At 39.6% G+C, this 27,130-nt stretch overlaps 1 protein-coding gene across 10 annotated transcripts in view; it reads left to right on the top strand.

The window, feature by feature from the left end:
* Nucleotides 1-19,575, top strand: part of LOC117455228 (protein 4.1-like) — a 117,184-nt gene extending 97,609 nt beyond the window's left edge. For 5 of the 10 annotated variants that reach the window (XM_071204768.1, XM_034094639.1, XM_071204767.1 and 2 more), the window contains 4 exons: nucleotides 11,767-11,883; nucleotides 14,106-14,186; nucleotides 14,435-14,554; nucleotides 16,951-19,575. In XM_071204768.1, coding sequence (XP_071060869.1) covers nucleotides 11,767-11,883; nucleotides 14,106-14,186; nucleotides 14,435-14,533 — 297 coding nt within the window. In that variant the 3' untranslated portion in view covers nucleotides 14,534-14,554; nucleotides 16,951-19,575. The remainder of the gene's footprint in view (nucleotides 1-11,766; nucleotides 11,884-14,105; nucleotides 14,187-14,434; nucleotides 14,555-16,950) is intronic. The other 5 variants (XM_034094644.2, XM_071204769.1, XM_034094645.2 and 2 more) reach the window with 3 other exon arrangements.
* Nucleotides 19,576-27,130: the final 7,555 nt, after the last annotated feature.

Here is a 27,130-nt window from a genome sequence, read left to right as displayed (position 1 = left end):
TATAATTACTTTTATTAACTATAGGTTTGCATCCATTACAGTGTATCTTACAGTTCCTTTGTGAGTGAATTACACACAAATCTGCAGAGTGTCACTAATATATATATATATATATATATATATATATATATATATTCTTTATTTAACCAGGTAAAAAAACTCATTGAGATTAAAATGTCTTTTCCAAGAGTGACCTGGCCAAGAAGGGACAGCATGCACAAAGTTACAACATATAAAACACAGACATGAAAGGCAGACAAATACAGCTGTAAAACACAAATAAAATGGCACATTAGCCAGTCAATATGCGAAGTAAAACAAACTATTACAATCATTTAAAAACTGGCAACATTTAAAACGATTTCAGGATATACGAGCACTCACATCGACCAAAACTAAAAAAAGTTGTACGCAGTGACTGACATTCTGTATGGGAGTTCACACCCGAGCTGATGTGGGGGAGCTGAGTATATTATGGCTCTCGGGGGATGGTGGGTTAAGAGACAGACGCTTAGTTTTTGGACTGCCTCAGGGGGTTAACGACATCTACTAAAAACAAAGTACTTCATTATCTACTTTTTTTCAGCTTTTATACACAAAAGTGCAGGAAAATTCAGAGGATGAAGAAGCAGAAAACAGCCATTATTCTTCACTCTTCTGTAAAACGGACAGTTTCAAGAAAGATGACACCGTGTTTATGCATGACATGCAAAATGCAACGTGTGAAAATATCTTTACACATAATCTGCCGAATGTCTATAAAAAAAGTCTTTAAATAAAAAAACTTGCCTTTTTAGAGTCAGAATCGAAAACGAAATCTCATCAAACAGAGTACTTTATGTTAGTGGTCCTCTTTTATACACAAAAGTGTATCTTTTCAGTAACTTTAGCAGAGAATTTAAGCATAAATCTGGCAAATGTTCAAAACAGCCTTGTTTTTCACTGAAATAGCCTCAAAATCACAAACAGCCATTAAGAGTCAGGGGGTTAACTTCATTATCTACTTTTTTCAGCTTTTATACACAAAAGTGCAGGGAAGGTAGGCAGATTTAGAACACTGGGATAATACCCATAAAGAATGTGTGTTTCTGCTCCATTTCACTCCATGAAGCCTCCAGCTTGTACAGGGGCTCCGCCTCCACTCAACATAACATGTCCCGCCCTCCTCACCAGAACATTTAAAAGTAAGGGGATGGAAATAGACGAAAATAAATACGCTCAAACTAGATAACAGGCCAGTCATTTCCAATCACCAAGGCACTTTTCAAAAAAGAAAAATGGCAAAGAGAAGCTTAGATATGGGTTTAATCAGCGAGACGCCTGTGACAACGTACAGCCATCAGTCCGGAGCGCCAATTAAGAAACGAATGCAATATATGTGCCAGGTTCAGACGCCTCCAGCCGAAGAACTTTATGAAGAATGGAATCTGAAAAATGGCGATGTTTGGGGTTATGTATTCAACTATATGGCGAATGAACTGCATTTCTACAATCTGAAGAATGGAGAAACGTACGGACCCCGCAGTGTTAAAGCGACACTGACCTCAACAGATTGGGCTGTGTTAACTCTGGTGTCTTCCAGAGATCTCCACGCAACCACGGTACCGGAAGAAGTAGTGCATCAAGAAACCATCGTGGAACCAGAGGTGTACAAGATATTTGCAAAGAAAAGCAAAGAAACACAGACAGCATGCGAGATCAAAGAAGAGATTTCAACGCCGCCCCTCAATGTGGAGGAAGAAAGAGTTATTTCCGCGCTGCCAGAAGTGAGAAGAGTCCTGACAAGCGCCGTCTGGGAAACTAAAAGCGGACCATCGGGGCGATGGTATTACCGTGCAAGTCATTTGGAGACGCTGGGGAAGGATCCCTCTGATGATTTTGTTTTGGAGATTTTTAATTCTACCTGCGGAGTATTTCAGACAGCAGTGCGGGTACCACTGACTGCTTGGCTGAAAATGATTGATGGAAAAGCTACAAAGCTTAAAGAACTTTTTAAACAGAGTCAGACATCGATGGACATTATACTGGTGAAAAAGAATCTCACCTTTACAGAGGACTCTGCCTCCCACTCAACATAACAAGTCACACCCTCCTCATCAGATCATTTTAAACTAAGGACCCCTCAAGAAAGACATTGTGTATTCTACCTATGTAAAAAGAATGTCGGGGTTGTCTCTGTATCAAGAAGATGTGTTTAAAAATGAATTTTGTGAAAAATACCAACAGTGTGAGAGACGTCATAAAGACACTAATTTTAACCACAGTGTTTGTTCTCTACAAATGTTTTAAGATTGTTACAAAATGTAAAAAATAAAAATAAAAGGTATGGAGACTAAATTAATTCAGGTGACTCTGGCTTTTATTAGGAAAACAAACATATAATACAAAGGGGGTAGGGGTTAAATGTAACCATCGTGGACTTAATAGTCTAACAAAATACTTTTATCTGAATACATTTGTTCTTTTTAAGCGCACTTTTTGAAATTATTTATTTATTATTTCAGTGGAACAATCCAGTTTTTGTTAACATTAACGCTTTCTTCTCTTTTTTCTTGTGCTACTAAGATACTTTTAGACACACTTTGGCGTATGCAACACTTGTTCAGATAAACAAGGTTTTTTCTTTTCTGATAAACTTACATTTTTAGTTATTTTATGTTACCAAGATACCTTGAGATACACCCCTGATGTACGCAACTATACTTTTCTGACTTTTTTCTGTAGAATCGTGACAAAACTATTACTTGTTCTTAAATGATGACCTATTGCTGGAGATGAGATGAAAAAGCTACAACGCTTAAAGAACTTTTTTCTAAAAACTCTCAATTCTATAATTGACTACCCCCATTCAACGCAATAAGCCCTACCCTCCACTCAGCAAATCATCTAAAACGAAGGACCTCGCTAAGACGACCGTTGTAAACTAGCCATGGAGCAGAGAAAAGCCAAGACTCCCCCCGCGAGTTGCAGCCAGGAACAGAGTCCACCAGCAACACCACCATGGGGGAAACCCGAATCTTGCAATACTACTGCTGCTGATTTTGCTCCTTGGGCCAAAACGTCTCTGTTTATGGACACAGTGAAAGCGGTGTTGGTTGATATTGTGGAGAGGGTGATACATCGGTACAGAGAAGAAATATGCAACGGGTGCCGAGTCAGTCACCCCGGCCAGAGGCAACACGATTTTCTGAATGACATGTCCGATTTTTACTTCAGAAACAATTACAACGCGTTAATTAAAAGACTCTGGCTCACCGACTTCATTACTGAGATCGACCAGACTCTTAATGATAAAGACATTTTCACGGATGATTGGAGGATCCAAGGCGCTTCGGAGGCTTTTCTTCACAATCTCAAAAATTGCAGACGCCTCAAGGAGAGACTTGAAAAGATCCATGCCGAGTTGGATGGAGAAGAAGAAGACTAACAACCAGCAGTTGGATGGAGAAGCCAGGGACTTGTTCGATACAGTGACTTTTTTCTTTAAGTAAAATAAAAATGGGAAACTACTTTGCAAAACTATTTTGGATATCGTTCGTTCTGGCAGTACTATTCCGGGTCATTGGGAAACGATTGTAAACGAAACATTTAAAGTGGTCCTGGAATCTTCATTTTCCGAAACATTCTGTAACATTATCTCAGAAATGAAACAAACAGCAAAAGTGTATCATGTGCTCTCATTGTATGCTCTGTTTGTAGATGTAATGCATCTGTGTGTCGAAAACAGCATACACGTGAATATTTTGACTGAAGTGAAAAAACTCCATCACGATATCTCCAGTAATATGGGGAATTCTAAGCTGGAGACTGTCCTGGGGATGCTACAATCAGTATAACTATTGATTTTGTGTGTGAAAAAAATAAAAAAAGTGTACATCTACATCTAAAAAACTGTTGTCATCATTATAGCAAGGGGAGCGTGTCTGATACATGTGTTTTTCAGTGTTTTCTGTGTGTCTGTACACACAAAGCACACTTCATTATCTACTTTTCAGCTTTTTAAAAAGAAAAGTGTATCTTTCGGTAACTTTCTCAGAGAATTTAAGCATAAATCTGTCAAATGTTCAAAACAGCCTTGTTTCACTGAAATACCCTCAAAATGACAAACTGCCATTAAGAGTCAGATTCTTAACCAAATCTACTGAAACAGAGTACTTTCTACAGATGAAGCCTCCCACTCAACGCAATATGTCCCACCCACTCAGCAAATCATATAAAACTTCTTCTTCTTCTTCTTTCGTATAACGTTTAGATGTCCAACTCGGTGTCGTGTAGCCATGCCCGCATCTCTGGTCCTAGGTCGAAGAGGCTGGCTTCCGAGGGTGGTCTATATAAGGGGCAGATGGTGATTATATGGACAGCGGTCTGCTCAGGGTCACCGCACTCGCATGCCGCACTGTCCGCCAAGCCCCACGTCTTCATCGAGGTTTTAAAGCGACCGACCCCAGTTCGTAGACGGTTCAGAGTGGTCCACTGCCGGCGCGGTAGGTCGTCTCCTCCAATGGTGCCATCTCCTGGGTCCCAGATGTAACGGAAAACTAAGGACGACCGTTAAAAACTAGCCATGGATCTGAGAAAAACCAAGTCTGATGTAGCCTGCCCTTATTATCACCAGGATAATGGATACGGGCTTAATGACTGGATGTTACAAAGTAGGGGAGAGGATGTCCCAGAAGAACATTACATTCAACACAATTCATAGAAAACATATTACATTTTACCAAGTTAATGTCGTAGTGCATACAAGGTAATAGACTTAACGATTTGCACTGCTGCTTCTCCCCGCGTTTCATTGACAGTGATCGGTTTGTCGTTCAATTCACACAGCCCAAGTAGATGTTTAGGGGTCTCTTGGAAGTATACGAAAGCATTTTTTATATCAGATAAATGCATTAACATCACATGTAAATTCTCTATCCTTTCACCCGCAACGATTATAATCTGCTTTGCTTCTTCTTCGGTTTCTCCATTATTAGCTCTGAATGTAATCCTTTCTGGGACTTCTTGTGCTTCTTGTGGTCTGTTGAATACCTGGCGTAGGATTTGTTTAGCTGTAAGGACAGGTACCATATAATTGTCTTCAAAAGCTTTGTCTATATCGTCACACGTTTTGGCGTATCCTTCGCTGTAATGACAACCGACACTAGAATAGAGATCCTCCAACAGTCTTTTAATACATATTCTGGCACTGTCGCCAATTTGGGCAATTCCACAGTTTCGCGCTTTTTCTCTCATTATACTGAAGCAAAGTTCTGCCATTGCTTTTGGTATTTGTTCAACACATTCGCAGCAGTCGGTTAGCGGGAGATGATCTATAAGATTATTATGATCCGGTAATGGCTCTACAACACCATCCTATAGTTTAAATTTCTTCACTTTGTTTCTTTTTCTTTTCACCTTCCTTCTTTTTGTCTTTTCTGCTAATTGTCGTTTGCGATCTTGGCGAGTGGTATGATATATACTGTTTCTATAAAGGTTATCTATAATACCATCTTTTAAAGAAATATATTCTTCATATGTCATGTTATCATGGTCCTCTTTTGTCCTAAAGACCTTACATGGATATGATATAGACGAGAGCTCTTCTTCTGGGACATCCTCTCCCCTACTTTGTAACATCCAGTCATTAAGCCCGTATCCATTATCCTGGTGATAATAAGGGCAGGCTACATCAGACTTGGTTTTTCTCAGATCCATGGCTAGTTTTTAACGGTCGTCCTTAGTTTTATATGATTTGCTGAGTGGGTGAGACATATTGCGTTGAGTGGGAGGCTTCATCTGTAGAAAGTACTCTGTTTCAGTAGATTTGGTTAAGAATCTGACTCTTAATGGCAGTTTGTCATTTTGAGGGTATTTCAGTGAAACAAGGCTGTTTTGAACATTTGACAGATTTATGCTTAAATTCTCTGAGAAAGTTACCGAAAGATACACTTTTCTTTTTAAAAAGCTGAAAAGTAGATAATGAAGTGTGCTTTGTGTGTACAGACACACAGAAAACACTGAAAAACACATGTATCAGACACGCTCCCCTTGCTATAATGATGACAACAGTTTTTTAGATGTAGATGTACACTTTTTTTATTTTTTTCACACACAAAATCAATAGTTATACTGATTGTAGCATCCCCAGGACAGTCTCCAGCTTAGAATTCCCCATATTACTGGAGATATCGTGATGGAGTTTTTTCACTTCAGTCAAAATATTCACGTGTATGCTGTTTTCGACACACAGATGCATTACATCTACAAACAGAGCATACAATGAGAGCACATGATACACTTTTGCTGTTTGTTTCATTTCTGAGATAATGTTACAGAATGTTTCGGAAAATGAAGATTCCAGGACCACTTTAAATGTTTCGTTTACAATCGTTTCCCAATGACCCGGAATAGTACTGCCAGAACGAACGATATCCAAAATAGTTTTGCAAAGTAGTTTCCCATTTTTATTTTACTTAAAGAAAAAAGTCACTGTATCGAACAAGTCCCTGGCTTCTCCATCCAACTGCTGGTTGTTAGTCTTCTTCTTCTCCATCCAACTCGGCATGGATCTTTTCAAGTCTCTCCTTGAGGCGTCTGCAATTTTTGAGATTGTGAAGAAAAGCCTCCGAAGCGCCTTGGATCCTCCAATCATCCGTGAAAATGTCTTTATCATTAAGAGTCTGGTCGATCTCAGTAATGAAGTCGGTGAGCCAGAGTCTTTTAATTAACGCGTTGTAATTGTTTCTGAAGTAAAAATCGGACATGTCATTCAGAAAATCGTGTTGCCTCTGGCCGGGGTGACTGACTCGGCACCCGTTGCATATTTCTTCTCTGTACCGATGTATCACCCTCTCCACAATATCAACCAACACCGCTTTCACTGTGTCCATAAACAGAGACGTTTTGGCCCAAGGAGCAAAATCAGCAGCAGTAGTATTGCAAGATTCGGGTTTCCCCCATGGTGGTGTTGCTGGTGGACTCTGTTCCTGGCTGCAACTCGCGGGGGGAGTCTTGGCTTTTCTCTGCTCCATGGCTAGTTTACAACGGTCGTCTTAGCGAGGTCCTTCGTTTTAGATGATTTGCTGAGTGGAGGGTAGGGCTTATTGCGTTGAATGGGGGTAGTCAATTATAGAATTGAGAGTTTTTAGAAAAAAGTTCTTTAAGCGTTGTAGCTTTTTCATCTCATCTCCAGCAATAGGTCATCATTTAAGAACAAGTAATAGTTTTGTCACGATTCTACAGAAAAAAGTCAGAAAAGTATAGTTGCGTACATCAGGGGTGTATCTCAAGGTATCTTGGTAACATAAAATAACTAAAAATGTAAGTTTATCAGAAAAGAAAAAACCTTGTTTATCTGAACAAGTGTTGCATACGCCAAAGTGTGTCTAAAAGTATCTTAGTAGCACAAGAAAAAAGAGAAGAAAGCGTTAATGTTAACAAAAACTGGATTGTTCCACTGAAATAATAAATAAATAATTTCAAAAAGTGCGCTTAAAAAGAACAAATGTATTCAGATAAAAGTATTTTGTTAGACTATTAAGTCCACGATGGTTACATTTAACCCCTACCCCCTTTGTATTATATGTTTGTTTTCCTAATAAAAGCCAGAGTCACCTGAATTAATTTAGTCTCCATACCTTTTATTTTTATTTTTTACATTTTGTAACAATCTTAAAACATTTGTAGAGAACAAACACTGTGGTTAAAATTAGTGTCTTTATGACGTCTCTCACACTGTTGGTATTTTTCACAAAATTCATTTTTAAACACATCTTCTTGATACAGAGACAACCCCGACATTCTTTTTACATAGGTAGAATACACAATGTCTTTCTTGAGGGGTCCTTAGTTTAAAATGATCTGATGAGGAGGGTGTGACTTGTTATGTTGAGTGGGAGGCAGAGTCCTCTGTAAAGGTGAGATTCTTTTTCACCAGTATAATGTCCATCGATGTCTGACTCTGTTTAAAAAGTTCTTTAAGCTTTGTAGCTTTTCCATCAATCATTTTCAGCCAAGCAGTCAGTGGTACCCGCACTGCTGTCTGAAATACTCCGCAGGTAGAATTAAAAAATCTCCAAAACAAAATCATCAGAGGGATCCTTCCCCAGCGTCTCCAAATGACTTGCACGGTAATACCATCGCCCCGATGGTCCGCTTTTAGTTTCCCAGACGGCGCTTGTCAGGACTCTTCTCACTTCTGGCAGCGCGGAAATAACTCTTTCTTCCTCCACATTGAGGGGCGGCGTTGAAATCTCTTCTTTGATCTCGCATGCTGTCTGTGTTTCTTTGCTTTTCTTTGCAAATATCTTGTACACCTCTGGTTCCACGATGGTTTCTTGATGCACTACTTCTTCCGGTACCGTGGTTGCGTGGAGATCTCTGGAAGACACCAGAGTTAACACAGCCCAATCTGTTGAGGTCAGTGTCGCTTTAACACTGCGGGGTCCGTACGTTTCTCCATTCTTCAGATTGTAGAAATGCAGTTCATTCGCCATATAGTTGAATACATAACCCCAAACATCGCCATTTTTCAGATTCCATTCTTCATAAAGTTCTTCGGCTGGAGGCGTCTGAACCTGGCACATATATTGCATTCGTTTCTTAATTGGCGCTCCGGACTGATGGCTGTACGTTGTCACAGGCGTCTCGCTGATTAAACCCATATCTAAGCTTCTCTTTGCCATTTTTCTTTTTTGAAAAGTGCCTTGGTGATTGGAAATGACTGGCCTGTTATCTAGTTTGAGCGTATTTATTTTCGTCTATTTCCATCCCCTTACTTTTAAATGTTCTGGTGAGGAGGGCGGGACATGTTATGTTGAGTGGAGGCGGAGCCCCTGTACAAGCTGGAGGCTTCATGGAGTGAAATGGAGCAGAAACACACATTCTTTATGGGTATTATCCCAGTGTTCTAAATCTGCCTACCTTCCCTGCACTTTTGTGTATAAAAGCTGAAAAAAGTAGATTCTGACTCTAAAAAGGCAAGTTTTTCTATTTAAAGACTTTTTTTACAGACATTCGGCAGATTATGTGTAAAGATATTTTCACACAATATACTTGTAACTTGTTTTTTTAAATAGGGCTTCAATATATTTTGCATGTCATGCATAAACACAGTGTCATCTTTCTTGAAACTGTCCGTTTTACAGAAGAGTGAAGAATAATGGCTGTTTTCTGCTTCTTCATCCTCTGAATTTTCCTGCACTTTTGTGTATAAAAGCTGAAAAAAAGTAGATAATGAAGTACTTTGTTTTTAGTAGATGTCGTTAACCCCCTGAGGCAGTCCAAAAACTAAGCGTCTGTCTCTTAACCCACCATCCCCCGAGAGCCATAATATACTCAGCTCCCCCACATCAGCTCGGGTGTGAACTCCCATACAGAATGTCAGTCACTGCGTACAACTTTTTTTAGTTTTGGTCGATGTGAGTGCTCGTATATCCTGAAATCGTTTTAAATGTTGCCAGTTTTTAAATGATTGTAATAGTTTGTTTTACTTCGCATATTGACTGGCTAATGTGCCATTTTATTTGTGTTTTACAGCTGTATTTGTCTGCCTTTCATGTCTGTGTTTTATATGTTGTAACTTTGTGCATGCTGTCCCTTCTTGGCCAGGTCACTCTTGGAAAAGATATTTTAATCTCAATGAGTTTTTTTACCTGGTTAAATAAAGAATATATATATATATATATATATATTAGTGACACTCTGCAGATTTGTGTGTAATTCACTCACAAAGGAACTGTAAGATACACTGTAATGGATGCAAACCTATAGTTAATAAAAGTAATTATACATTAGTTCACAATCCTACAACTAAAGGAACTGTAAGATACACTTTTTTATGTATGCAAAACCTGTCATTTTGGAGAAACCATCTCGAGTGAAAGCTATCAATGATTCCTTACCAATGTAGCTATCTATGTGTCTTGGGGCAATGGGAAAAGTAAAACATTCAGGCTCTTCGTACGGGCTTTTTTATGGCATGTATTACATTATATTCTAACAGTGAACGTCGCATGAATAGATAATCAAAAGCTCACTCTTTATGACACCTTAAGGAAACTTACTGACACTCAAGCGGATCCCCTTGGAGAAAAGTCAGAGTCTTTTGCAGTCAACCCGGGGGAGAAATCCTGCTCGTTCCTTCAACCTTCCTTACAGAGCCCCTCCTCCAACACACGTGACCAGAAAGAGGCTGGACTCTGAACCCACCCACCCCTATGCCCGCATTCGCTTCTTGACTGGCGCTTCAGACGGTTGACTCGGTAAGTTGAATTGTCTGTCTTTTTTTAAATTTATTTTGAGTATATCTCTATATGGTCTTATCCCAGTCATTTATACAGATGCTTTCATCAGTGTGAAATTGCACATCAAGGGCAGGCATCAAAAGCTAATTAGATTAGTCAACAAAGGGCTCTGAGGGGGAGGGGTCAAAGAGACTATCTATTCAATACATCAAAAATACCTATACAACAGAGGGGGTGTCTGGGGCTAATATAATTGCTGGCAATTACTCCACTCTCAGGGTCAGGGGTCAAATACCTTAGCTATCTTAATTGATGCAATAAATGGCCTGTACACAAAAGGGGGGTGCCTGGGGGTAATATAATTGAGGGGCAATTACTCCACTCTCAGGGTCAGGGGTCAAATACCTTAGCTATCTTAATTGATGCAATAAATGGCCTGTACACAAAAGGGGGGTGCCTGGGGGTAATATAATTGAGGGGCAATTACTCCACTCTCAGGGTCAGGGGTCAAATACCTTAGCTATCTTAATTGATGCAATAAATGGCCTGTACACAAAAGGGGGGTGCCTGGGGGTAATATAATTGCGGGGCAATTACTCCACTCTCAGGGTCAGGGGTCGAATACCTTAGCTATCTTAATTGATACAATAAAAAGCCTGTACACAAAGGGGGTGCCTGGGGCTAATATAATTGCGGGGCAATTACTCCACTCTGGGGTCAGGGGTCGAATACCTATAACTATCTTAATTGCTACAATAAAAGGCCTATACACAAAGGGGGTGCCTGGGGCTAGTCTAATTGGGGCAATTACTCCACTCTTGGGGTCAGGGGTCAAATACCTTAACTATCTTAATTGCTACAATAAAAGAATCACTCCGGGGGGTCTTTCACGCCAATCTGACATCAAAGGACTTAGCTCATTTGCATAAGTAGGGAGAAGTACGACCTGTCACACCACCTGTCACTTTTTTGAGGAAAGGAATATTTGTACTACTACTTACATATTGATAGATAAACCCATTTAATGTCTGCTTGATTTTGATTCATAACGAAACAGTCTAACTTAAAGGTGGGGTAGGTACGTTTCAGAAACCGGCTCGAGATACGCTTTTTATTATATTCCATGGAATGCTCTTAACATCCCGATAGCAATGAATATCTGAAGTGCTTTGACAAAAAATCCATAAAAAAATGTCATCTGTTGAAGCCGTAATACTGTAAAAAGTACAACTCTATGGCCTACCTGCCTGTCAGCCTGCCATCGGGGCACACATTTATCTCATGCCCTCATTGGTCATGTGCGCGTTCGTGTGTGTTGGAGGAGGGGCTCTGGAAGGAAGTGGCAGATTTTCTCCGGTTGTGTATTTTCAAATTCTAGCGATCTCGAGCCGGTTTCTCAAACTTACCTACCCCACCTTTAAGTAACCAGCTGAACATCATAATAGGATTAAAACATATTTAACAATATTACAGATAACATTCATTGATATTTGAGTATGTGCAAATTAACTCATCTGAGGTCTTGTGTAACACTTCTAAGGTGTCTCTCCCACAGCCAGTGGACTGCCCGGCAGAGAGGGACTCAGGAGTGCTGCTGAGTGCCCAGACCATCACCTCAGAGACGGTCAGCACCACCACCACCACCCAGATCACCAAGGTCTGCTCATACGGCCATTTACACCCTGCTATCATACACTACCCTACTCATCCCGTCTTCATCACATTTGCCAGCGGTAGTGACCCTTCACAACAGACTCTCTAACTCCTCCTCTCGGGTTCGTTTCTCCCCCCTTCTTTTGGTTCCTCCAGTCAAATTTGAGCGGTCTGTTTTAACTGCTCTTAGATTAACACAAACCATTAGTCATCACCAAATGTTATGTAAAACCCCTTTAAGCTTTACAGAATGTATCAGACTGCTGGTTTACATGAATAATTGCAGTGAATTACAAATAATACGCTGAAAATGTATTCCAAAATTAGCATGGTTAATGATTTGTGCATGTTTACTATCTGATGGATAAACATCATTTAGGGTTACCCAAACGTTGACTCAACCACTCAATATTCAATGAAATTGGTTATTCAAATGCTTACTGTGGAGGATATCATAAGGCCTATTTATGATGGATCAAAGAAGTGCATGTGTTTGACCTGAACACGACAGGAGGGTTAAGCAGCTGCTGGAGAGTGACGTCTTTTCATCATCATCATCATCATCATCATCATCAGACACATGCACATGATTAAGATAAAGATCACCTCATCCATCGCAGAGTTTCAGTTCACTCAGGTGTTATGTTACAATCACACACATACATATACAGAACCTATAGACATGCACTGAAAGAGAAGTTTAAGAGCGAAAAGGCTGCCAGTGTTCCAGCGCCAGGGAGCAAGTGGGGGTTTTAGTGCCTTGCTCAAGGAATCCACAGCGAACTGGCAACTGTCCAGCTTCCCGTCCACACTCTGTATTTTGGACCCTTTGGTTTTTACTGTTTTCTACAGTCAAGAGAGAAACAACATTTTATTTTAGCTATATTTATTTTATTTTTAAAGTATTACATTTGAACCAGAACTACAGTTATTGAATGGCTGTTAATTATCAACAAAATAACTTATTGTTACAGTATGCATTTTATTAATTAGGATCATTTGGAAATGTACAGTAGAAGATACACATTGACTTTATTAGTGGACAGACAAACCCAGTAATGTGATATAACATAGCGGTGCTAGATTAGAAGGCAGCACAGTTAAGTGGCGCTGCAGCAGGAGAAGCTCAGTGAGGCCACTCAGGCTCATTTACACCTCACGCATCCTTGGAACTCACTCAGATATGAACACAAAGTAGTATGTCGATACAGCTTCTTAATAATCATAGTAAAGAACATGTCAGAAATGATAGTCATAACACTTGAAATGGAAGTAATCCAGTATGTTTATCCATAGGTGCAATGCAAAGATGAACTGCTCATTCAGAATCATTTCAATGGTACCAGTGTGGCCAAAATGTAAACAAATGTAGGCTCCAGTTGTTGCCAACACTGTAACCCTCAACCCATGGCAACATCGTACCTCTTGTTTACATTTAAATGTAGTCTTCATTATTGATGCCCCTAGTGTCCGGTCTAGAATATATCATTACCATAAAGAGGTTTGCTCGGATCCGCTTTACCACCGGTCGATACCACATGAACATAGAAATGTTTCAATATGCATTATATAAATGACGTAATTAAAAATGTGTTAATTAATATCTAAAATGACAACTTTGGAGAATATCCAAGGCAACGTTTCCCTCTCTAGCTCTGCAAAGTGCTATTACTGTTCATATTTCAAAAGACAACAAAGATGACTTATTCAGAACCTGCTTAGGGTTGGGGTTTGTGAGTCAGTCCACTTTCCTGCCAACAGAATGCGCTCTAGCTTTTACTTGGCAGGCTCTCCCTCGCTGCAGCCAAATCAACCCATTCACTGATGCTATATTTCACCAACAGGCACATAAGCATATGACATCATTTAAAGACGTGTAGCATCTATTGGAGCTTCATTTAGCTACTTTTATTTTGGAACAGTGTGGGCAACACTGCACGGTAAACCATTTCCCCCGAAATACTATTTACTAAGAACTTCAATTGATACTCGTTGTTAACTGGGGATAGCCCAATAACTACAGAGGGAGCCCCAAGCACTGCCTTGCCTCCTGTTGTGGCTGCAGAGTGCTCTTCCTTTCTGTGGAGAGCCTTTATTTCACCAGGAGAATATACCGTGTGGCACACAGAATCTTTGGCAGATTTTGGCAGGGTAACAATAATGGAATTTAGTTTTCGTATGTTTCTCCTCGCTGATATTAGCGCCTGTGTCATGTGTCTGTTGTAGACGGTGAAAGGAGGGATCTCTGAGACTCGCATTGAGAAGAGGATAGTCATCACTGGAGACACTGAAATTGATCATGACAAGGTGAGGAACTGATGAGAGAAGATGAGTATTGGTTTACGCTCACTGTTCACAATGAATGATGTTGTAATAATCAAAGCTCTTGCAAAAGCAGCTCATTTCATTATGGCTGACATACGAAGCTGGATTTATATTAAGGCTTTCATTCCCTCGTAAAGCAATTGTGTGCAAGTTAATCAGATTGTCGAAATGTAAATCATTAATGGTGTTTTTATCTTCTGCTTTGTGTTCTGTCCTTCATCACCACTCAGGCTCTGGCTCAGGCCATAAAGGAGGCTAAAGAGCAGCACCCAGACATGTCTGTTACCAAGGTGGTAGTTCACCAGGAGACAGAGATCAGCCCGGAGTAACACAAAGTCATCCTTTGGAAGGTGAGTTCCAACCACACCCACCCTTTAGCATCCATTCTGTGGCTGGAATGGAAGTGGTGACTCTTATACATCCTTTTCTGCTAATGCAAAGAATCCGTACATCATATTTCCTTACTAAATGAAAATAGTATATCATGTGGACAGTATTATACAAACAATGTGTACAAACATAGTGCAAATGATCTTGTCCTGATTTCCATGTGTCTTTAAAAGGAGGCGTAGAAATATAGTTTATGGAGGTGTCTCTTTTTGCTCTGGGTCTGGGTTGATCTGCTGTAGAAGGCACAAACCAATGGCTTGTACCAAGTAGCAACTGATTGGAGTAGTAAGATAAATGTTCCAATTGGGCCCATAATAAAAACGTTGCTACTAAATAGGCTTTACAAATGTTCAATAATATTAAATGTAATTGTGTAGATTTTAGGATGTTAAAGAGTTGTGTTTTTGTCCTATAGAAAAGATGAGAGATAGATCAAGCAGTGCAAAAAAATATTTTTCTAAATGACATTTTGTACGGGACAACCTCTGCGTGACATTGTTCGCCATTCTGATTACCTTCATGCGGCCCCAAACTGATTACTTGAGCGTTTTACAAATGTTCCAGCCATTATACAATGTGAGTCCCTCCCAATGACAAAGGTCCAACAACCTGTGTGCGCCCAATCACATCAGCCCTTAGCCAATACCAGTGCACACAGGATTCAGCCTCCATGATCCACAACGTGTATTTAACACTTGTGATTGGCATTTGGCTGTACTACCAGCAGCATCAGCTTAATAAGATGTCATATCGCCTACTCTGCCATGAGCTGCTGGTCCTGATGCTTCGTGCTAAAGGTGATTGTGTCATAATCGTATGGTTATATTTGAAGTTGTTCTCATAGTTCAACCTATCAAATTCAGATTGCTGGGTATCATTAATGTTTACATCTCAATGAACTGATGGAGATCCAGCTGCAGCTTGAAGGCAGAGTCGTGGAAGTTCAGTGTGTGAGGAGCTGCTGTCTTTGTGCTTCACAAGCTGAAGACACACACTTGCAAATTCATTGAAAACAGCAGCGCTCGTTTAGGAACCCCCACTCTTGAAATAGATCCGTGTGGTGACAGTGTGTTGTTTCAGGATGAACGAGGTGCCCTGCTGCATGACGCTTGACATGAATGGTGCCCATGTGGCATTAATGTGACCTTGCTTATGTGATTTAAAGGGTCCAGCCTGGGGTCGGGTGCCGTTTAGTCTGTTGACAGGCTGGCATGTAAACACAACCCCCCCCATTCCAGGTTAGGGCCGTGTTCAAGAGCCCTCAGTGCTGTCTGACAGGCCAAAAAGGCATGGTGATGAGCACATCTGCTAGAAGTAGGAAAAAGTAGGAAAACTGTCGAGCACACAGTAGAAAAACAGCCGAGGCAGCTGATTGGCTCTTCTTTATTCTTCTCAGAGGAGCTTAGTAGAGCACAGCAGTGTTTGCAAAGTACTCCTTCCTGTATGGGATGGGTCAGGGCATTTATACTGTGAGACAGCTCTCTATTTGACTGGCACATTCAAACAGCTTTAGATATGTACCCCCACAGAGACCCTCCTGCCCCCAAGCGAACCACTATCTGAGCTCACGTGCACATGATCAGTATGCTGGTTTACATGCAGGAACGTTTCCCCTAACATGCACACTTCAGGCTTTGGCCGTTTTGGCAGGAGATTAGACCCAAATGGAAAAAACAAAACGCAGGCTGAAAATGAAAGTGAGCTTTAAATGGACCCTATTAGGCTTTGGGGTTTGTTCCTTTCCTGTAGTGTTCTGAATAGGTTTGGGCGCATGCACATGGTCTGCAAAGGCTAACATCCCTTCAAGTGGGAGTTTCTTTGATTGGTTAGCAGGCTTGCTCCGTTGTGATTGGTCAACCGCTTAGAGATGTCCCTACCCTTAGCCTATCACGTACAATGTGTTAGAGCGCTAGGCGATGGAAGAGAAACCTCTGGAGGGTGTTAGCCTTTGCAGGCCATTGACACACACACACACATATAGAACACACTATAGGGAAGGGAGATCCACACAAAGAAGAATAGGGCCTCTTTCAAGTACCGTATACACAATTATAGTGTACACGGTTTTTTTCATGGCTTTTATTTGTTTGCACTTTACAAAACCCCAGCTAGTATTTGAGGGTCACAAAAGTACCTGATTATATTTCAGACTTCACTGCAACCATCATTATCATCATTTGTAGTTGTACAATTTCAGACTTGATCTGACATATTATTACAGTATAATGTTATCAGAACATCGAATCGTACCATTTCAACAACACATTTCAACTGTTTCTTTCTTTGTGCACATGTTGTTTTGCTGGTGAGATCTGAGAAACCCACTGATAGTGTCTCTCTTCTTTCCTATCTCCAGGTCTATGTCTCTTCATCTGCCATACCTTGAACCACACCTCAGTTCTCTCCGCTGCCCCTTCTCCCCCTTACTTGTGTCTCCATCACACCGTTTTAGTGCTGCACCACTGGCCGTCACACCCAACTGCACTGCCTTTCCACCTGAACCCCAAGACCCCATCAGAGGGAACCGGCTTCCTATTTGAACTATGAACTTTAACCTCCATGAGTGTGGCTTGAAGGAGACCGAGTTGCCAGAATATCCCCAAGAACCTCCCAGTATTCCCCACAGTCCTATCTTGTTCCACTAAAAATCAACCTCTGGACTTGAACTTTTTTAAAAGAGAAAAAATAAAATGAAGTACAACATTCGTGGATTCTATCCTCTCCAATTTGTCTGGAGGAAAGTTTTGAAGGCATTTGGTCTTTTAATCTTGAGATTACTGGTACTTTATTTTTCTACAGCTTTTCTTACCATCAGAATTGTTTATCAATAACTTCGAGGTCAAGTGTTTTTTAACATAGTGTTCCCAACAGCATCGACAAAGGGATTATGGGGGATTTTTCTCGGAATGTACTCGTTGGGACTCAAGGGTTCCTCGTAAATGTTGGCCTGAGTTTGGTGTCATTTCATGTACAGTAAATATCTTATTTTCCCTCTCAATGTGAAAACATATTTTTTCAATTTCTGTAAAAATAAAAAAATGATTCATTTATCACGGGGGCAATTCCTCCTTTCACTTTATTTAAAGTTGATGATTTGTTGGGTGGTCTTTTCACGTTTTTATTGTTTTAGTTGTTGTTGTTGTTGTGGTCGTAGTGCTTGTGTCACTAGAGCGGGTCTACAGTATATCAGGACTGAGGAGACAGAGTACTGAAATGACCTTTACTTTATTTATTCCGCCTCTCTTCTCTTTTTGTGTTTATGTTTTAGATCTACTCAACGCAGTTGTATGTAATGTCATGGTTTTGTATTTATAACATTTCAGTCACCACATTCATTATTAGTCCTTTCTACTGAGCATGACATCAGCATATTTCTGCATATGTTTCACATTTCTACTTTTCTACCAAATGGGCAGTGTGTAGTCATCCAGAGAGGGAAGTCAAATGGATGCAAACATGGCAGAGGGTAATTACAGTTTACCGTCCGCTTGATTGGTTAAAAGCCGTTGAAAAGTGAAGAGACGAGCACTCTGGATGATATTTCCCTCATTGAAAATTTGATTTGATCGTCTCGCTCTTTCTAATCATCTCTTTAACGCCTATTATTGAATTAAAACCTCATTAAGGCAATACTCCAATTATTGCATCTATCACATCAGCGCATTATGGAGGGTTGATGTGCTTAATTGCACTCATTAATTACACCAGTTACAGACAGCAAGTTTGAAAGGATAATTCCAGTCAAGTTGCAGCTTATTGAAATTATTTTCAGTTATGAAAACATTAGACTCATTTCCATATTTTAGGAGTTTGTGGAACCCCGATCCTGGTCTGTGTTAGGAATGTTCAACAGCTTAAAATGATGACTAAAACATAGTCTTCAACATCATCTTCAATAACCCATGATATACATCAGCCACTATGGTTAGAGAAGGCTTTTTAATTTTGTTGCATATGTTGCTCTAAAAATGTTTGACCATAGTGGATTTTACTCACTCGAGTCAAATCTGATGTCCACTAACTCACAGTGCTGTATGATATCAAAGTACATTTAACTCAGGAAGTTCATACAGTCATCAGAATAGCCATTGAGGATAGTAAAAAAAGATTTTGGGGAAAATTGAAAATATTCAAGGTTAAAACTAGGTAACAAAATGTAAGAGTCAATGTAAAAACATGTTGTGGTGCCAGTCAGATTTTCCAGTGAGAGAGGGTTTAGTCAGTATTTTAGAGAGCCGCAAGATCTATCTTTCAACAGATACCTTTGTACATGAATAAAAAAGTTAACATTCAATTGTCTTTCAATAGAGTCAGAGATATTGCGATAAGAGATAAGCATGTGAGATGTAAAATAATGTATCATCTGCATACAAAAATCAATGTGGATGGCAGAGAGGATATTTTCTTTTCTTCCTGAGAGGTTGTTAAAAATCTTGAAACAGACTTTTCTTTTGAACCTTATATATGTTGTTCTATTCGACTCACTATGAGAATCAGTGTCAAATGTTAAATAGAAATGTGAAGCTCATTGTTGTAAACATTGTAACAGGACTGTATATTTGTTTTACAACCAATGTAGCCGGTAACCCATCATAATCAAACTATTACTTTTACCTTGTTAGTGTATATCTTGGCATATTGACTTATGGAAGCACGCTGTAACATAACTGTGTTTATATGAAAATAATTCATATAGTTCCTCTCCTTCTTACTACACACTGCCTATTCAGTTTGGACCAATATTTAATATGACACATGTATTTTATATTTTGTCAATTTTGAAACATGATGCCTTTTAAGAATTCTGTACAGCTGACGTTGTAGTTGTTTCACTGTGCTGTCCTATCGATCATGGCACTCCCTTTTTCTCTTTGGAAACAAACAAGCCAACATTTCTATGTTCTTTCTTAACTGTGACCCTCACCCTCCCTTCACAGGAAGACGTAATAAAGAGCACCGTGCACAGAATAAACACAAAGTAGACGTTGTATTTGAATCTCTGTTTGAGCCTTTGTTTCCAGTCTTGATTATGATGTGATTGTTTGTGTTGAATGTATGACAGAATTGTTGGTTATATTGATACGAAACATAAAGAAGATGATCATTTGCAAAAGTTGAAATACTTTAATTTACACTGACATTTCCAGAAATGTTATAATCACAAATCTTGCGTCAAAATTAGCGAAAGACAAAAATATCGTAATTTACCTGCTTTCCCTGCCTCCACTACAGACAACATTTTAACTTACTTGACTCACTCACTCACTTGACAAATGTACCAAGGAGCCTCAACAAACATCGACAACTTACATTCAGAGCCAAATTGCTTTGAAAACGTTTGAAACTTCAAGGATATCTGGCTTTGAATTAATGACATCCACAATACTAAGGGAAAGGAAAATCATGAGATTTTTTAAAGACCTTATTAATGGGACATGCTAGCCAAACAGGAGTTAGCATTTGGGTGCCATGTGGCGCTACTGCATTCTTTCACTGATAACAATGAAATGTTAGCTAGACATTTGGAGACATGCACTGTGTTTCTGGATTATCAAACAGAATACAGACAAATTAATTGAAGCAGTCTGTGAAGTATTTAGAAATGATATCATGGAGGAGATAAGTATTAGACAAAACAACTGATGCACAATCAAAGCCCAGGTCTCTGTTAATTTGCGTTTTGTGGTTAAAAAGAGGTGAGGGAGGAATCCTGATATTTTTCACTAGTGGACCATTGTGAAGGAGGAGTCATATCAATCCTCAGAATAAAGACATGTCAATTTAACTTTAGCTATCTATCTATCAGAAAACACCATGGAGCACTTATTGGATATTAATTGTGTGGAGAGCACTAAACTTTGGATTCAAGATGGCTAGGAGGGAACACTAAAGGGAACAGCAGCAGAAGAAGACAGACAGGAAGTAAACATTAAAGGGAACAGCAGCAGAAGAAGACAGACAGGAAGTAAACATTAAAGGGAACAGCAGAAGAAGACAGACAGGAAGTACACACTGAAGCCCCTGTCACACTGTCCCGAAAGTGACACCAGATGGACACACAATAAAGGAAATGTTCAAATTCGGCTCTGATCGTAACAACATCGGGCCATTCGTGAGGGCATCTTAAGCCATCGTATGATCGCTGGTGGAGTTTCTCAGGCTCCGGCAGCAACTTCGTGAGCGGTGGCAAAATCTTTGGCATGCCAAAAAATTGCAAAAGGACCTGGCGAAGGTTCATTTGCGTGTTGAATTTGTGTGTCATTTTTCCCTTCGTAAGGCACTTGTGAGGGCATCTTGTCAAATCGTGTCATCTTCGTGTGATCATCGGTGCCATCGGGCATTTTTCGCCTCACGGAGACAATAGGAAGGAAACAAGAAGCTGCCCGATTGTCTTAGGAAGGCAACACGACTACGTGAAGCCCTCGTAATGCCGTCGTGTAGCCATCGTATTATAGTACGATGACATCGAGGTGGGACCACGGTGTCGGTGAAGACAGCCGAATTTGAGCTGTCATGGTAACGTGGACATATAAAAGGCCAGCCTCAGAGCATCTTCCTCAGTCAGTCCTGAGCAACTCTACAGAGCAGAGGCGTGTGTAACTCCCAAACCTTTAATCACAAATGCTCTATCGAAATCAGTAGCAGTGATGATACCTGTACGAAGCAGGTGAAACAGGAGCATGAGGACACGGTGTGTGATGTTTCGCTTCTCTGGTTATTTTATTGCGCAACAAAATCATGTAAACATATTATGTAAATAACCCAATTTGTGTTCTGTGAAACTGAAAAGGATATTACATTGTTTTTGTTACTTTCGGTGCAGTTGTATGTCTTAAATGTATTTTAGGTGAACTTCCTGTTTTATTTAGAGTTTACGCTGTTGACAGGAAGTTGTTGTTGCTATGGAAACAACATGACGGAGGTAAGTCATATATTTTACATTGCACAGGTCTCAGTCAACACACTCTCACTCCCTAATCGTCCAGGAGCGACGTTTGGTCAGTGTCCGTGGCGTCCAATTGTGACGCTCCTAGGCTCCTTCAGCGTCATAAAGGGACGCAAATAGCTTTCAACTGATTGCAATGTATTCCCATCTGCGTCGGGATTTGACGCTCATGGAAGCACGGCATTCGTTTGTGTCGGCTGCCCTTAAAGGTAATGTGAGCGTCCATTCCCATTGGATAACGGAGAATTGTACACCCGGATGTAAGTATTCCTCTTACTGTCGATTGATTTTACAGTGATATCTGCACTACTCATCGACTAAAAAACACCAGATTATCCTTGTTAATTACACAACATTGATTGGCTTAAATTGTGTGCAATGCTTTTGTATTTTTCTCCTTCGATTCGGAGAAACAAATATTTGTTCTGAGTAAAGGATGGCAGAAGACACGACACTACCCAGAATCCCCAGCTATCGTTTGGACTACACCATGTGCTCTGTTTGACAAACCCCGTGATAGTCCTCAAGCTCTGTGATTGGAGAGTGTGCTCCGAGAGTTAAGCCGATTCTCGAACAGCACTTGAAATGGGATGGAACCACGGCAGACTGTCCAAAACTGGATTTGAACGGGTCCACCGCGTCCCCCCTCCCCCACCCCGTCCCCAGAACTACACATGCTGGCTATTCTGTTTCGCAACATGTTCTCTATGGCACGTCTCTACTGGGAGTTGTAGTTTTAAAAGACGTTTTCGTATTTCCCATAATAAGAAGTTGCCAGTATTAAACTGTGTACATCCCTGGAGGTTTAGGGGATAGGAAACACTCACATTTAAAACATATAATTAATAAATGGGTGAAAATTGCTTGTGCCCATTATGGGCAGTATTAATATATATACCCACATGCCAGCTAAGGTCAGAAGAGCTTTATGTAACAGCTGGTCTTATGTGTGTGACCCCTGTGATAACATTACATTACATTAATTGATAAGCCTGAAACATGCACTTGTCAAGGTTCAGAGGCACATTTTGCAAATATGGCAGTAGCCATCGATCAGCTTAAGATAAGATATACTTTATTGATCCCAAGTTGAAACATTTGCATTACATCAGCATGTGTAACAGTTAAATATGCAGTTGTGTTTATTTGAAAATCATTTAGTATAATCAAACAAATTCTGTGTTTTATATTCAACAATTCTGTGTTCTTTATTTATTGATTGTTCAATACCTGACAAGGCCGGAGATGAAATATCTACATACATCTTATAAGAGTATAATACATTATGTATAATATCAGTTAAAATAAGTGCTTCAACATAGTTAACATTGCTGGAGGTATGCACACATATTGATAGATGTCTTGTAATGCACTATTGAGGAACCTGCAACCCAAGTTTTTCATTCAGTGCAGAACTACACCACAGTTGTGTAGGCCTATGATGTCAATAAACCTTAGAACATCTTGAAATCTTGAAAGGGATGTGCAAAATAGTCATTATATACAGTCTTTAATTAACTATTAGTAGAAAATAACGAGTAATGAATATACTTTATAGGGATCGTATTAATATCTAATAATAAAAATAATTAAATTCAATAACATGCTTTAACCACCAGGTGTCCCTTTATATCAGCTGTGCACCTTTATGGTGTAAATACAGCCTATCTACCAATTGGATCAAATATAAAAGTGAGCCGAATTAGTGTTGATACTGCAAGGAGACGTATTATGTGAAAAGAAATGTAAGATGTTTAATGGCTGATATATTTATGATCCACGTCACGTTTTCAGTTCCTCATGTTTGTCTAGAGGTCTTCTCATCAGGGCTCTATAAATACAGAACTACGGCAGATATGTAATATGTAATGCAGCCGAACCGTGTATTACAATGCCGTTATGGAATGACTTTCAAAGAGAAAAGCAAGCACACTCGGAATAAAGTTTTTTTTTTTTTTTTTTTAAATGTTTTCGGTCTGTTTCCGGTATTTGTTAATGACGATGTGCTGTGAGATGTGAGACTAGAATTGCACAGGGGAAAATAACGTAGGCTATCTTTAGATGCGGATTTTGTTAAACTATTATGTTTGCGCTGTGGACCAACACTATACATTGACGGGGCAGGGGGTAGCAATAAAGATAACACCATTAAACAGTTACACAACATAACAGAAATAATATCGATAGCAGCGTCCCTAGCAACCACCTTGGTAACAATGAAAACGTCGCGATTTCCTGAAGTAATCTTCATAATAACTGTGAGAGAAACTTCTGCTCAGCAATGTTGATGGAAGGAATGGAGGCTGGAGTCCGCTTTATATCAAACACCTGAGTTTATTGAGAGCCACGGCCGGGAGCATTGGTAGGGTTCTCACACGACTTCATCATGTGATTCCCCAGCCAACACTGAAGATTACACAGAAACACAGCGCAAATCTACACAGATAATCAAGGAGGAGCCTCTATTTCGCGCGTCTTCTGATCGATAATTACAAACACATGGATTCAGAGACAAAGACAGTCTGTTAAAGTCCTCTGGCAGTTAGTCACAGTCCCCCAACAGGAAAGCGGAACCTTTAACCCTTTAACCTTTAAACCTTTAAACCCCTGCTCTAAGTTATGGCAGACCTATGTGAAACACAAAATGCTTTTTGGTACAAACACTTAAACAAAATATTTCCCTCACAGATCCACGCTTTTATCAATTCATTGATAACCAATTAACATTAGTCTAAGAATATTTTCAGTCACTACTTGAATCAAATAAAACGTCCTCAGAGTTGGGTGGATTCCTCATTACATTAATTACATCAAAAACAGAATAAGATTGGAACAGCCAATCACAATGGTTGATACAGACAACCATAATAGAAAAATCATCTTTCTTCAGTGTTTCTTTTGTCAAAAAGCACAATAATAACACATATGCAATACAAAAATATAATAGTAAAATATATGTTTCAAAAACAAGATCTTTTATCATTTATCCCTCAGTTAATCTCATTCATCAAACACAAATTCAAATTCAGCTTACATCTTTAAAGATTTACTTCAAGGCAATTCATAATTAAAACACAATTAGAATGTAGGATTATAAGAATTCCAATTGAGGTATAAAATCAGAATCAATAGGGATTCAGTTAAAAATTCACAGTTAAGGTATACATTCACAGTGATGAATCGATCAATCTGTAATCTGTAAAGGTACAGTGTCCTCAATCTTTAGCATTACTTTTCGTTTACTTCAATACACTTATTCAAGAGGCACTTTACTACATACATTTTATTCAAATACATTTGTTTAACATCTGAAAAGGAAAAGTTAGGCATTTTATTTCAACAACCTGAGGAAAGAAAAGTCAAAATATCTATTCGTGTGAAACCGTCAGGCAGGTAATTGTATTTACTGTATCAACAATGAGAGAGACTAGGCCCTCGTACTGTTAAGATTGCTCAGAGTCTGTGGGGAAAAGTTGTACCAATCCTCAGCCTCCTCGCTAATTCTGGATGCTATGTCCAGCTAACTAAACCAGCTTTCGTGAAAGGAATTGGGCTAAACATGGGAGAATGCATAGATTCTGGCATATTTTGGCACAGCAAACAGTTGCTAATATTGTGTTCATGTGCGTAGTCTAACATTAAACTTGCTGCAGAATTAGTTTTAGTTCGTTTAAAAGGAGTGATTTAAGGCCTTTTTGAAAAATCGACATCACCTGCTGAGTATTTAAGTGGAGTGGATAGAACATTTGTTTTTCTATCTAAATGTAGCATGCAGTAGCACCTGGATTGGGAACCTGGTAATCTGGTTTCCTCGTTGTACATTTTACCTGGTAATGATTAAGGATAGTAACATTGTCTGTTATAATATTAGAAATATCTTATTGTTCAATACATTATCAATCTGAAAATATCAATTAATTTATTTTGTTTAGTGTGAAAGTGTAATCTGATCTGACAATTAATTTATTTGTTTAGTGTGAAAGTGTAATCTGATCTGACAAAATATATTTGTCACCACTATGTAACACATATCTGTTCATCGGAAATATAAAAACAATCATTAATTGTACATCTGTAATCATCTGGTCATTCAATTCAAATGTTATCTTTGTACAAGAGCTCGAAGAACATGTCCTCCTGACTCGTTCTCCTCCTCTCTTTATGACACAGAATGTCTGGTGTGTGAAGGCATCCCGATACTGTAGATTAGCACTGAGGTGCTGATTGGCTCAAAACTCTTCTTCCCCAGAGCACCATATTTCAAACCCCCCAATTGCTCTGCTTTTTGTGGCTCATTCAGGGAGCACTTTATGATCTCCCAGTGAACCAGAGGCTCATCTGCCTGCATTCCTTCTGCTATCTGCTTGAGAGCAGAGCCTATTCCAAGTGGCACATCCAGATGCCACCCCCGTGATGGGAGAGGTTAGGAAGAAATCTGCCCTTCCAAGAACCATGGAGCCTCTGAAGCCATCGCTCGTCCTGCAGAGTTGTCTGTTTGGCCCCCCCCCCGAGCAGAAAGATGAAGAAGCATCCCATCCCATCAGAAAGTTGAAGATTAGAATCCTCTCATCTCGAACGACCTCGTGCCTCCTTGCCCGTGGCTGGGGGTGCTCTCTGCAGCCAGAGGGTGTGACCCTCTCTCTCTGACCCTTGACCTTCAGAGCTGTCCTAGTGATTGGGTTAACACTTCATAGAGATGTTTTCCTGGGTGCAGACAACTCAAAGTAATGGATTAGCACATTATCATTCAATTACAAAAATACGATAGGCCCCTCAGAATTATTTGGGAGCCTTCCTGACACATGCACATGCATACATGTAAGGTTTGTGTTAGTCATTTAACATGCAAGAATCATATACTCATCAGTCCAAAGCAGAGAAATGTTATTTTAAGTTAAATGTGAGCTAGTCCCTGTGGATATAACCCGTTCTCAATTATTCTAAATATTATATTAATTCACCATTTACCGTTTGATAAAAGATTAGTTTATCAGAAGTACATTTCCTCTTCCATAAACATAGGTTTGAGAAATGAATGTTTCAATATGAGATCAATTACTCAAATATAATTGACTCTCCCCTCCCTTTTCTTACATATGTCACATAATGTAATAACAACGTAGGAGTCTATTTAAACATGGTATCGTCTATAAGCTATTAATCGAGAAAACTCAGTATCAGCACGCAACTTGCAAATAACTCTTCTCTCTTTCCTATCCCTCTCTTATCCTCATCTCTCTATTCTCTCTTCCACATCTCTCTCTATTCTCTCTCTCTATTCTCTCTTTCTATTCTCTCCTCCACAGCTCTCTCTATTGTCTCTTACTTCAGTTAGATATGAAATAAAACATACGAGTCCATGTAAGCATGGTAGAGGTCATAATCCATCACTCGAGAAAACTCAGTATCAGCTGTGCGCAACTAACAAAAACAATTGTGAGAACCATATATTATGCAGGAAATGCACACCTTTGTTGAAAAAAAACAAAAACAAAAAAAAACAAAGCATCTCTGATTTGGGAGGAACAGCTTCAACCCCCTTAACATCTGAGTCACCACTGAAGGCATAGCATGAATGATAGTGGGCGTC

Source organism: Pseudochaenichthys georgianus, chromosome 11 (assembly GCF_902827115.2).
Source record: "Pseudochaenichthys georgianus chromosome 11, fPseGeo1.2, whole genome shotgun sequence".
In the NCBI taxonomy this organism is placed as follows: Eukaryota; Metazoa; Chordata; class Actinopteri; order Perciformes; family Channichthyidae; genus Pseudochaenichthys; species Pseudochaenichthys georgianus.
Note: the sequence above shows the minus strand (reverse complement) of the source record. Positions and strands in the feature narration are given on the sequence as shown.